Here is a 12,614-nt window from a genome sequence, read left to right on the forward strand (position 1 = left end):
TCTGCAGTCTCTGGTCATTCCCTGCACTGTCTGGTCATTCCCTGCACCGTGTCCGCAGTCTCTGGCCGTCCCCTGCACCGTGTCCGCAGTCTCTGGCCGTCCCCTGCACCGTGTCCGCAGTCTCTGGCCGTCCCCTGCACCGTGTCCGCAGTCTCTGGCCGTCCCCTGCACCGTGTCCGCAGTCTCTGGCCGTCCCCTGCACCGTGTCCGCAGTCTCTGGCCGTCCCCTGCACCGTGTCCGCAGTCTCTGGCCGTCCCCTGCACCGTGTCCGCAGTCTCTGGCCGTCCCCTGCACCGTGTCCGCAGTCTCTGGCCGTCCCCTGCACCGTGTCCGCAGTCTCTGGCCGTCCCCTGCACCGTGTCCGCAGTCTCTGGCCGTCCCCTGCACCGTGTCCGCAGTCTCTGGCCATCTCCTGCACCGTGTCCGCAGTCTCTGGCCATCCCCTGCACCGTGTCCGCAGTCTCTGGTCATCCCCTGCACCGTGTCCGCAGTCTCTGGTCATCTCCTGCACCGTGTCCGCAGTCTCTGGTCATCTCCTGCACCGTGTCCGCAGTCTCTGGTCATCCCCTGCACCGTGTCCGCAGTCTCTGGTCATCCCCTGCACCGTGTCCGCAGTCTCTGGTCATCCCCTGCACCGTGTCCGCAGTCTCTGGTCATCCCCTGCACCGTGTCCGCAGTCTCTGGTCATCTCCTGCACCGTGTCCGCAGTCTCTGGTCATCTCCTGCACCGTGTCCGCAGTCTCTGGTCATCCCCTGCACCGTGTCCGCAGTCTCTGGTCATCCCCTGTACTGTGTCCGCAGTCTCTGGTCATCTCCTGTACTATGTCCGCAGTCTCTGGTCATCTCCTGTACTATGTCCGTAGTCTCTTGGTCATCCCCTGTACTTTGTCCGCAGTTTCTGGTCATCTCCTGTACTATGTCCGCAGTCTCTGGTCATCTCCTGTACTGTGTCCGCAGTCTCTGGTCATCCCCTGTACTGTGTCTGCAGTCCATTGGTTCAGAATATTTTTTTTTTCTTGTTTTTCACCTCTAAAACCTAGGTGCGTCTTATGGTCAGGTGCGTCTTATGGAGCGAAAAATACGGTACATTTCTTTTTAAAGGGACAGTGTAAAAAAAAAGTAATAAAAAAAAAATTTCTAAAGTGCCCCCTTCCCCCCTGTGCAGTGGTGAATGCATACGTAGGCCACGCCCACAAATGGAAACTGTGTTCAAACCGCACATGTAAGGTATCATCACGAACATCAGAGCAAGATTCTAGAACTAGACCTCCTCTAACTTTAAACTGGTAACCTGTAGCAATTTTTAAAGTGTCACCCATAGAGATGTTTTAAGTACCGTAGTTTGCAACCATTCCACAAGCATGCACAATTTTAAAGCATGACATGTTGGGTATCTATTTACTCAGCGTAGCATCATCTTTCATAATTTATAAAAAAAAAATGTGGGTATATATTGGGTTTCATTTTTTTATTCATTAAAATGTATTTCTTTCCAAAAAAATTGTGTTTGAAAAATATATACACTTTTAAAAACTGTTCATTTTGGTTTTCAGCCAAGTGCATCCTGAATGCTCAACGCCTATAACAGTGGTGTTTTTTTAAGCTCTGTGCGTACAAGGCCTTAAACTGGTGATACTGGAATCTGGTTGCTGTGGGTAAATGCATTTCAGAAATTCTCTTTTCACGGTTTACCTAGACACTGAAAAAGCTGGACATTTTAAGTCATCAATAGAATCAATATATTGCAACATTCCTGACCTTTGAAGTTAAGCATTCCCTTAACATTTTCAAGATTGTGTCTAGATTTTCAGCTTTCACGCATTTGAAAAAATAAAAGACATTTCTATCAAATCAATGAAAATACAGCATTAAAAGTAAAACTTTACACTGAAATGAAAGCCAAGCTACAGTATATAAAAATGCACATTTAGATGAACAATAGCATCACATTTCTCCCAGACTGTTGTGTCTTATTTTAAAACTTTATTATACATATCTTCACTTTAAAATTGCTTTTTACTATACTGTTATAAAGAAATCATTGAAACATAATCATCTAGTACAAAGTAAAATTGCTGTGATGTGTGGTATGCAATACCAATGATTTTCAGAAATTTTTAAAAAACAAAAAACACATTAGCCAAGAAAAAAAATAATCACAACGCATTTATAAATGTGTTTGCATATTTGCATTTTGAATCCTATAGGTAAACGCATAGATTAAAGCAGAGCCTTCACTACAAACTAAAAAACGGCATATATTTTGTTACTATGGTGATCACCATGGTATCTGTGAAGCTTACTCTGACTTTGCTTTTCCCAGGAGATTCTGCATGCAGACAGGCTCTGCAGTTTCACCATTTTAGATACTGTCTCAGTAACAGACTACTCGCAAGAAAACAAAAAAAGTGTATTGTTAAATCGACAAAAATCATCAATCTTGGAAAATCACTTCTTTGTATAAAAATCTACAACAAATAAGAACAGTTTGCATATATACATATATCAAGGAGTTGTCACCATTTTTCTTCAGTTCTGTTTAGGCCAATATTTCATTAGATAAGCAACAAAATGGGGCGAAGATTTGATAAATAATAGGCACTGTTTATCCATGCAAGCTATAGCCTCTATGCATACAGTCATTAAATAACAACCAAAAGAGTAGAAGTGGATCAAAGCTGAACACAGAAGTAAAAGCTATATACGTATGGGTGAACCGTCTACCTTACAATGGATCTGTAATCCCATTCAATCGTTTTTTTTGATCTAGATAACTCCTTGCCAGATGGCACATCTAGATACTGCATTCCCTGACACCTCTTTGTAGGCCACTCCACAACTGAGCATTACATTCTCATCAAACCTGGCCCTATTTGTGACCGGATGATGAAGGGACATCGAGTTTAACAGTCTCTATGACAGATCAGCAGAAATGTGCAAAGCAGCAGAGCTCCGATTGCCTTATCTCTCAACCAGTCTGATTGCTGCTGTGCAAAGGATTACAGGAGGCTGGTATAAAAAAAAAATTAAAAATTTAGGAACGTTTATAAGCTATACATACTAATAGGTAATTACCTTTTAAAGTGGTTCTAAAAGTAAAAGGTTAGCCCTGAAATGATTTTAAAGACAATAAAAAAAAAAAATGTATACTTACCTACTCTCTGCAGTAGTTATGTACAGAGTAGCCCCGATCCTCCTCTTCTCGAGTCCCCCACAGGTACTGATGGCCCCTCCCTCCTGCCTAGTGTTCCCAGAGCAAGCAGCTTGCTATGGGGGCACCCAAGCAAGCTAGCCCCCAAGCCCCTAATATGCATGACCATTCACACAGAGCCACGGCTTGGCTCAGCCCCCTCTCTCTCCTATGATTGACAGTAGAGGAAGCCAATGAGGGGGTGTCCCTGGAGAGCTGAGGCTCTTGTGCACATCGCTGAATCGTGATGTAGCTCAGGTATGTATTAGGGGGTGCTGCACACAAAGTTTTTTTACCTTCATACATAAAATGCATGAAGGTAACAAAAACATGAGCCTTTACAACCACTTTAATGCATTGTCTGCATTAAGATAAAAAAAATAACCTTCTGTATGCAGCTCCTCACCCTACCCTTATACTTACCTGAGCCCTATCTTGGTCTAGCAATTTGCACGAGAGCAGCAGCACTCTCCTCTCTGTCTTCTCACTGGACACAGAGGAAGCAAGAAGAGCAATTAGCTCCTGCTGCAGTCAACCAAAGCCAGTGAGGAGAGAGCAGGGGTGGGGCTGAGCCACTTTTTTTGTGTGTAAATGGATACACATAGCCTGGCTGAGGATGAAGTCCACATGAGTGCCCCCATAGCAGGCAGCTTGCTATGGGGGCACTCGGGGGGAGGAGCCAGGAGTGCCAGTGGGGGACCCCAGAAGAGGAGGATCGGAGCTGTTCTGTGCAAAACCACTGCACAGCAGGTAAGTATAAGATGTTTATTATTTAAAAAACGTCCTTTAGAATCCCTTTAATGAATCTGTAAAAAGATTACTTTTTTAAAATATTTATCTTCCTAGAGTGACGATCTACTGTTCCTTTGTCAGGGCCCATTCAAACCTTCAAGTTTGAATCCACCCAAATGAACAGCATTCAAGTGGCAAAAGACTTTATAAACATACACTAACAAAGTGATAACACGCGTTCCTAATTAAAGCATAAAGGGACACTCATTGTCATGAGCGATTGATGGGGGTGCCAATGCTGAACTATCCTTTGAGAATGATGTCATTCTGAAACTTTCCATTCAATGTTGTCTGAGTTGCTGACCCAAAAGACGCATGGAGAGTCGTTCTGGCACGTATTACAGCATTTTTGTTCCTAGATAGTGACTGCAAAATACCGAAGTTGGGACACAGTCAGGCACCTAGCCTTTTCAGAGGCACTTTAAAACGAACCAGGGCTTTATCTATGCACAGATACATATAGTCACCTCTCTTTCACTCCCATCAATCTATTTCTGCTTTTGAGTTGTCCAGGACTTCTAAATACAGCGGGTTATGCAACTTGCTTTTCTGCCAAGTGACAGCTTTGGTGCTTGGTAATTGGCCATTCAGGCACCAGCGCTATCACATGGGGCAGGAAAGTCCTCAGCCCTTAGGAAGCTTGAAGGGGCTTCTTCTCAATTCTGGCAGCAGGAGAAAAAGGGGATGGTAAGTAAAGGATGCAACTGGAGTTAGTTTTAATGCCAACCTGTTGCTTTGCAAAACACAAGTTTACTTTAATTTTTTTAAATAAATTCCATAGTATAAAACAAGCCAGTCAATAAATAATAAATCACCTAGCTTGATCATTTGTGTCAGCAGAGGCTTTTAAAGCCATTGAGGGAAATTATCAGAGTTGTGAAAGCACAATGCTTGCACCACTCTTCTAAACAAAAAAATGGAGCAGATGCCACTCCTAATTACCAAATGGACAACAAGCCCTTTTGTTAGCAGAACAGAAAACTGATTGCGACTTATTATGAGAGATACAGCACACAGGAGAGAAAATTGAAGCTGCGTGCTCTGATCTCTCTGCTGTCCTGCCTCCCTGTTCTTCTTAGAGCAGGAGGGATGACAACCCTGCAGTCTCTGCTCATGTAGTGTGATCACTGAACAGGCAGAGAGGGGGATGTGCGCTATTGGCGGACAGCTCACATCCCTTAGAACAAGGTCACACCTGATAGGGAAAGTGGAAGATTTCCATATAGAAAACTGCTGCAGATTCCCATGTTAACTAGGTGTAGACCTGCACACATTTCTATCTCACTCTGAGAAAGAGAAGAAAAAAATGGCACAGGCCATCTTTAATTAATGTGGCACATACCACTTCTGACAGTTCACTAATTCCCTGGATTGTGTTTACTGAAGAACCTTTATATTTTACCTGTCTACATTGAATTCCCTCTATTGAAATCAAGAGCTGACACTTCCCATAAAGCACATCAGAAACTTTATAGGCTTGTACAAGGCTGAGGGAACCAAAACAGCAAAAAATACTATTTACAAAGTGAACTCTTTTGCTGTACTACATTACAATATTACATTTAACAGTAAGGTAGATTTTACCAGTAAGGTACAAGTTATGAAGTAAACATTTACACATGGCAATTATGCCATGTATAAGTGTAGTACAGCAGATTTTCTACAGTATTTTAAAATATAAGAGTATATACATTAATAAAGAAAGAGCAAGCTAAATACAAATTAAAGGCAACCCCAAAGTTTGGGAAAAGTTATTAGGATAAATAATGCCCTAAAAAAACCTAGAAAAATAACATTGTACATTTTTACCATGCTACTTTGTAAACAGTTCAGTCCTCAATATGAAGGTGAAATATACATTTTGTACCAGGTCTACAAAATAGAGTTTTCGTCACATTCTACGTATGGTATACTACTTTCCTTATGGAATATAATGACATCAAGCAATATTGTAAACCTGCACCCCCCACAAATCCATCATATACCATAACTGGAGCTATATTTGAGGATGAGAAGCTAAGTAGGTATCAACATAAATTCCAACATTCTACCCAGTCTTCCAACTCACTCGCACAGCATATGTAATCCTGCAGCCCAACCAGTCATATAGCTGCTTCCCGTTCCGAGACTGATAATCATTCATCTAGTGCAGTAGTGGAAAATAAATGTTTAGAACTTGGAAAAAAGTTGATATGACAGCGCAGAGACTGATGATGATGTGGTACAAGGGTGTAGTATGTTAGGTTCAGCTTTTCATTTTTTTTGTGAAAAGTTGAACTTACCCTTTAAGTCTGTTTGGTAATATTTTTCAAATAATGGATTACAACAGATTTTACAACAGGGGTTTTCCACTGAAAAGGTTAATTTAGAGCCAAGTCAGGACCAAGAGGGGAGTGGAGAGGTTTTCCATGTTGTAAAAAAAAGCATATAAAATGAAGAAAAAAAAATCCCTGAAGATACAGCACTAATAACTCTGAGGCCTAATACTAAGTACACTCTGAGTGCTGTGTTTGGCTCAAATTGCAAGTCCATCACTTGTGAGGTACACTTGATACTTATAATAGTAATTCATTATTATTCTTTTTTTTTTTTTGCCCAACCTTAAAATAGGTTGTGAATATGGTTCTGAGCAAACCTCTGCATTGAAAACTATAGGGAACTGGCTTAACATTTCCAAAATTGCTAATGTGCTTTTTAACCACATGACCTCCAGAGGGTTTTACCCCCTTGACCAGAGCATTATTTGCTATTCAGCACTGTGCTACTCTAACTGGCGAGTACACGCACATGCAACACTGTGCCCAAATTAAAATACAATTTTTTTTTCACACAAGTAGAGCTTTCTTTTGGTGGTATTTGATCACCACTGGATTTGTATTATATGTATTATATAAATGAAATAAGATCAATAATTAAAAAAAAAAATGATATTCTCTACTTGTTATAAAACATCTAATTACTTTAGGCCAAAATGTTTTCTGCTACGTCTTTGGTTAAAAAACAAATCCCAATAAGTGTGTATTAGTTGGTTTTGTGAAAGTTATAGCATCTACAAACGATGGTAAATATAATGGAATTTACACAGCTATGACACTATACTGGTAATGTCGGTGATCAGAGAGTTATAGTGGGACTGTGATCGGGTGGCTGGCAATCTGGAGCTAGCGGACACTGGCTGGGAGGTACACTGTCACCAATAGTGACATTAATACAGTGATCAGTGCTAATACTGTACACTGTCACTGTACTAATAAAACTGCTTGGGAAAGGGTTAACATCTAGATGCAATCAAAGGGTTAATTGAGTGCTGAACAATGTGTAATGTGTTACTTTTACTTTACTGTCTGAATGTTTTTCTCCCTGCTTTTCAGGGAAAAGAAACAGCCAGTTCACTGTTCACTGTACATGCAAGTTCTGTATTTTATAAACACAGCTTATCAGCTGTATCCAATCACACACAGAGGTCTGTTTTCAGCCAAAATCGGTGCCAAATTTGTGCTGTGTCCAATCACAGAACAGGTCGGCAGGGAGCACGCACAAACCCAGAAGCAGGCTAATCATGTACATTTCCGTGACTGTGCCTGCACTTGTGGTATATTTACTATGAGCGGTCGGCAGGTGGGTAAGGGACTAGAGTGGGATGTTTGTTAGAATATAGATAGTTTAGTTGTCAAAAACAAAAGCATTAATATTATATCAAGGAGTATCTTTGCTCAAGTAAACTGCAACCTCAAGCTTAACATCAGTGTGTAACAGATCATAAGCAAGTTACAAACTACTTTCAGTTAAAGTGGTTTAGCAATGTACATAAACCTCACTGTTAAAATACATCCAATTGGTACATTTGCATACATTATACACATTAAAAAAATATTGCTAAAGCTGAATTCTAAAGCTTGCATACAAAACTGACTACTATTAAAAATTCAGCTATGTTCCAGTGGTATGAATAATATACATTTGAGAATTTAAGCTGATTAAGAATCACCCCTTGGATGGACACCAGTAGGGACTTGACATTAAGAAAAACAGAGGCTCTTTTTATTTGATTTCTACTTTCAAAACCTTTTATTAAATTCTAGAATGTCTGATAGATAGTCCCGATGCTTTAAAAATGTAAATTGAAGGCATGCCAAGGATCAGTGAAGCAGAGTTCTTTCTTTTTTCCCTTAATAAAGCTGTGTCAGTGGTTGAATTTAATAAATAAGTTTGTTTGGGATTCCTAGTTAATCCAATATTCATAACAGTTAATCTTTCTTCTTCTCCATAATATCCTTTTCTTCTTGATCTTCATCCGTCACCTCTGAAGAGTGCTCTCTCATTTTGTCCTCGTCTTGTTCCTCATCGCTGCCCTCGTCTGTATGACTTGGATCAATCACATCCTTTCTGGTCATTTCCTCAGTGCCGTCATCGGTGTCGGCTGTGCAGATTCCATAACACATAATGCTGATGACACCCAGTGGCAGACCAAAGAGGAAGCATCCAAGAAGAGGTGAACTCTTGAACACGGACTGTTTTTACAAAAGAATATTCATAGATATACTTTAAAATAAAATTAAAATCAAGTAATAACACAGATACAATATATATTGAAAATTAGCTAAACTGATGGTAACAGAAAGTGTGCAGTACCTGCAGACCCCACTTGCTAACCCAGAAGCCCCAGAACCTTTGTATGCAGTGTATGGGTTTAAAAACCGTGAAATCTAGGCACTGCATCCCACAATACAATTACGGCACATCCACGGCAGGAATTGGTAGTGTACAATAAGATACACTGAGGGCATGTTCATGTTTAATTTCAGAAAGGTTAAGCTTTGCATAGGAATACTTGAGTCTCCTGGGGTATGCATGACCTAGAAGCAGATGGTGCCTGCTATTACTATATCAGGATAGCTGACTTCCCTCTAACACAGATCCAGTTTGCCTACATAAATCCTACAGCTGGAGCCTGATTTATTTGAGCCTATTCACCTCTAGCATAAAATGGCTATCTCCTTACCAAGGAATTAAAAAGAAAAAAGGTTTGGAGAACAGGCAGGAATTTTAATGCAGAAGAGACATACTGTTTCTTACCTGCCTGTCCACCACTGCAAGAAACAGCTTGGGGAGAGGGTGACTTTGCCTCACCCCGGTTAATTAAAATGGCCGGAGATCAGTAGCCGGAAGCAGCCGAGCCGAAGTTAACAGCAGAGCTTTGGGTCAGCGCAGCGGAGGAGTGAAGGCGAGTATAGTTCCACTTTAAACAACCCACCCCAATTTAGATTTAGAAACTGGTTGATTATTCTTAGTAATCAGGAGGATCATTTATTTGGTCCATGTATGCTCCATCTAAATCCAACTAAGATTACCAATTTGAGTACAGGAATATCAGATAGACCAAATGTATCATACTAAAACCCAAAGTACTGTGACAGCCTCAAAGCTAAGGGATTTGAACAGATGATCATTGAGGAGTCCAATATGCAGGTAGATGTGGCGCCTATAGCTAAAGGTTGAAATCCTTTTTAAAGTGGCTCATGCAATTCCTTGTGCTATCCCATCCCAAAAAAAATGCACAAAGACATTAGTGAGCTCTTTACTGCTCATGTTCTCATTTCCCAGCTCACACAGTAATCCTTATATAGTGTGTGTAAAAATCAACTTTACTTTTACTTTTTATTCTACTCTACTTTCCTCATTGGCTGGAAATATTTATTTCTATTGGATGATTTAAAAAGAAACTTTAAAAGAGAAACACTCTGTTTTTGAAAAATTAAAATTCAGCAGCTACAAATACTGTAGCCACTGACTTAAATTAAAGAGACACTTACAAACCCATCGAACTCAGCACTGTCCTCCCCACAACTTTGCTGAGCTTCAGCTCTCTAGTGTCACCATCCTGGAGATTTGGGAGCTGGCTGTGATTTCCTGCTATCTCACAGCTGGCTCCCCACTACACATGAGCAAGGCACGACAGTGGTGTACAACATGTCCCAGTAGTAGGGGGATAATGGCAGACGTGGGCACCCACTTCCAGAAAATAAACTCTTCTAATCTGTAAGGTCACTTTCACACAAAGGGTCCTATCAGGTCCGCCTGTCAGTTTTTCAGGCAGACCTGATTGGACAGTCCATTCACCCCTACGAACCAGCAGGTGTAAAGGGACTTGAGTCTGTTTACACCCGCCTACCTCTGGTCTGATCCAGCCTGCTAAAGAAAATGGAAGGGCTTCAGTCCTCCTCCATATAGGCGGATTGGATGGCAGTTGGGTGTAAACAGATAGTGGGGTCCATTTACTACCGACCACCCATAAAGCACAGCAGGCTCTGTCCATGTCCACTCTGCATAAACTGAGAGGACACAGATGGTTCATCCGCCCACTTTGCTCAGTAGGGGATCAATGGACAGATCCCCTGCTGATCTAACCTGAGTCTGCACTGTGTGAAAGGGGCCTTCGAGGCTGAATAGATGAGGAGGATGAGTGGTACTTTCACTTACAAGTGGAGGGTCACTTCAAGCCAATAGAAACAATTTAAATTCAAACAATTTAATCGGGAAAGAAGGGATGTCGTTATTGTATCCAGAAGACTGGTCCCAGAACCAAAAATCAGACTTTTACACATGATCATCTTACAACTACTATTGTCAGGACCTTTGAAATCAAATGGTTGTTCCCTATCATTTTGGTCATATATAATAAGGGGAAAAAAAAATCTGAAAAACAAAAAGAGTAAGCCCTCCAAAATTAGACTGCGCAGCTGCATCAGTAAGTGTTTGATCAGCTTCACTGTATCCAATAGAGAGAATATTATAATTCTATTCCAGTAATAGAAAGTACAAGAGTCCTAAAACATATGCATTTAGCTTATTTTAGTCAGAAAAATGGCACGTAAGGGTTTTCTACACAGACAGGATATGTTGGACAATGCTGATTTAGCTTCATCTGTCATATTTCATTTTGCAATGGAAGGTCTATAAAAGGACATTCTATTGCTTCCTACTTTAAAAAGAATCAGCTTCATCAGCATTTGCACAAGGTAAAAAAAAACATTACATTTTAATACAAACATATACAGTTTACTTACTACAACAGTAGATCGGGCATCATACGCAACTCTCTTGATACGTTGCAGTATTCCATCACCCCCTTGAGCCTTAAATATTCACAACATAAAGAAAATGTATTACAAACAACTGCGCGGATTTAAGATAATAAACATTATTAATTCAAACTGATGGCTATACATGCTTCAGTAATGGGCCACAAAGCATAAAGCATTGAAAAGGTCTAGGACATCTGCTAACACTTTGAAACTGCTATGTACCAATGGAATTTTTTTAGTGCTACCACCCAGATTAGCATAACACTTTACTGTTGGGTGATTGATTGGGCTATAAGTCAACTAATATATGGTATATAATCTTTGCAACTTTAAAAAATGCAAACAATCCAACTAATATCATTCCATCTTTGGTTAATTCCACGTGGCAGAGCCTAGAGCTGGGTTTCCCAACAAGGGTTCCGTGGAACTCTAGGGTTCCTCCAGAGGCTGTCAGGGGTTTCTTAAGCAATAAAGTGTTTCTGTCTCAGTACCCACTAATTTCACTTTTCTTTTTAGCTGTGTGTAAAGGGGCAGTTTTCCACTAGTTAACAATATAAGAGTGTCCTTCACCGGATGACCATTGATATAAAGGGATCCTTTTCCACTTGACCACCAATGTATGGGATCACTACACCAACTACCAATATAAGAAGGAGCTTACCACTGATCACCAATGTGACAGGACACTACAATTTTCACACTTGGGGTTTCTTTTCTGGTTATTATTATTATTTGTGCTATTTCAAGATTGTTACTAAAACATTTTTCCTTTAGAGCAGGGGAGTGTTAAAAAAAATATCTACTCTAGGTGTAAAATATGCTAGATACACTACGTTCTTTATTCTTTTATGTATAAATATATTTGCAAATTACTAGCCATGGAAATGTGCCATGAGTTAGAGATGTAATAATTTAACAGGGGTTTACAGACATGAAAATTATTTCAACAGTTCCTCTATATTAAAAGGGTTGAGAAAGGCTGGCCAAGAAAGAGATATAATCTTTGAAAGCTACAAAAATGTTAAAGGTGTAGAGTGGTGACTGTATGTGCGAAGGAATCCACAGAATAGAACACATGTACTCTCTCAGGCCAGTGGGATAATTGACTTATCTCTGACTTGGGGGTTAATTACATGGTATTAAAGTGGGATTAGACTACATTATTATTATTATACAGGATTTATATAGCGCCAACAGTTTGTGCAGCGCTTTACAATGTAAGGGAGAAAGTACAATTACAATACATTTCAGTACAGAAGGAATAGGAGGACCCTGCTCGTGGAGCTTACAATCTAAAGAAAGGGGGAGGTGGCACAAACATTGATAGCTGTAGGCTATGTTCTGATGGAGGTGGCTCAAGTACAGTTCTTAGATGGAAGTGGGGTAGGCTTCCCTGAATAAGCGAGTTTTCAACGATCACCTAATGGCCAACAGGGTGGGGGCTGACCGGACATACTGTGGTAGGGAGTTCCAGAAGATGGGAGAGGCTCTGGAGAAGTCTTAGAGGTGAGTGTGGGAGGAGGTGACAAGGGAACTAAAGAGCAAG

At 40.7% G+C, this 12,614-nt stretch overlaps 1 protein-coding gene across 1 annotated transcript in view; it reads right to left on the bottom strand.

Moving 5' to 3' along the window:
* Positions 1-1,454: 1,454 nt before the first annotated feature.
* TMX3 (thioredoxin related transmembrane protein 3) overlaps positions 1,455-12,614 on the bottom strand; it is a 98,322-nt gene continuing 87,162 nt past the window's right edge. Inside the window, exons 15-16 of the mRNA XM_089657138.1 lie at positions 11,051-11,119; positions 1,455-8,494 (exon numbers count right to left, since the gene is read on the bottom strand). Of these exons, the coding sequence (XP_089513264.1) occupies positions 8,231-8,494; positions 11,051-11,119 (333 nt within the window). The 3' untranslated portion in view covers positions 1,455-8,230. The remainder of the gene's footprint in view (positions 8,495-11,050; positions 11,120-12,614) is intronic.

The sequence above is a fragment of the Staurois parvus genome, unplaced genomic scaffold (genome assembly GCF_062004578.1).
Source record: "Staurois parvus isolate SC_StPar_1 unplaced genomic scaffold, SC_StPar_1.0 ptg000967l, whole genome shotgun sequence".
Classification (NCBI taxonomy): domain Eukaryota; kingdom Metazoa; phylum Chordata; class Amphibia; order Anura; family Ranidae; genus Staurois; species Staurois parvus.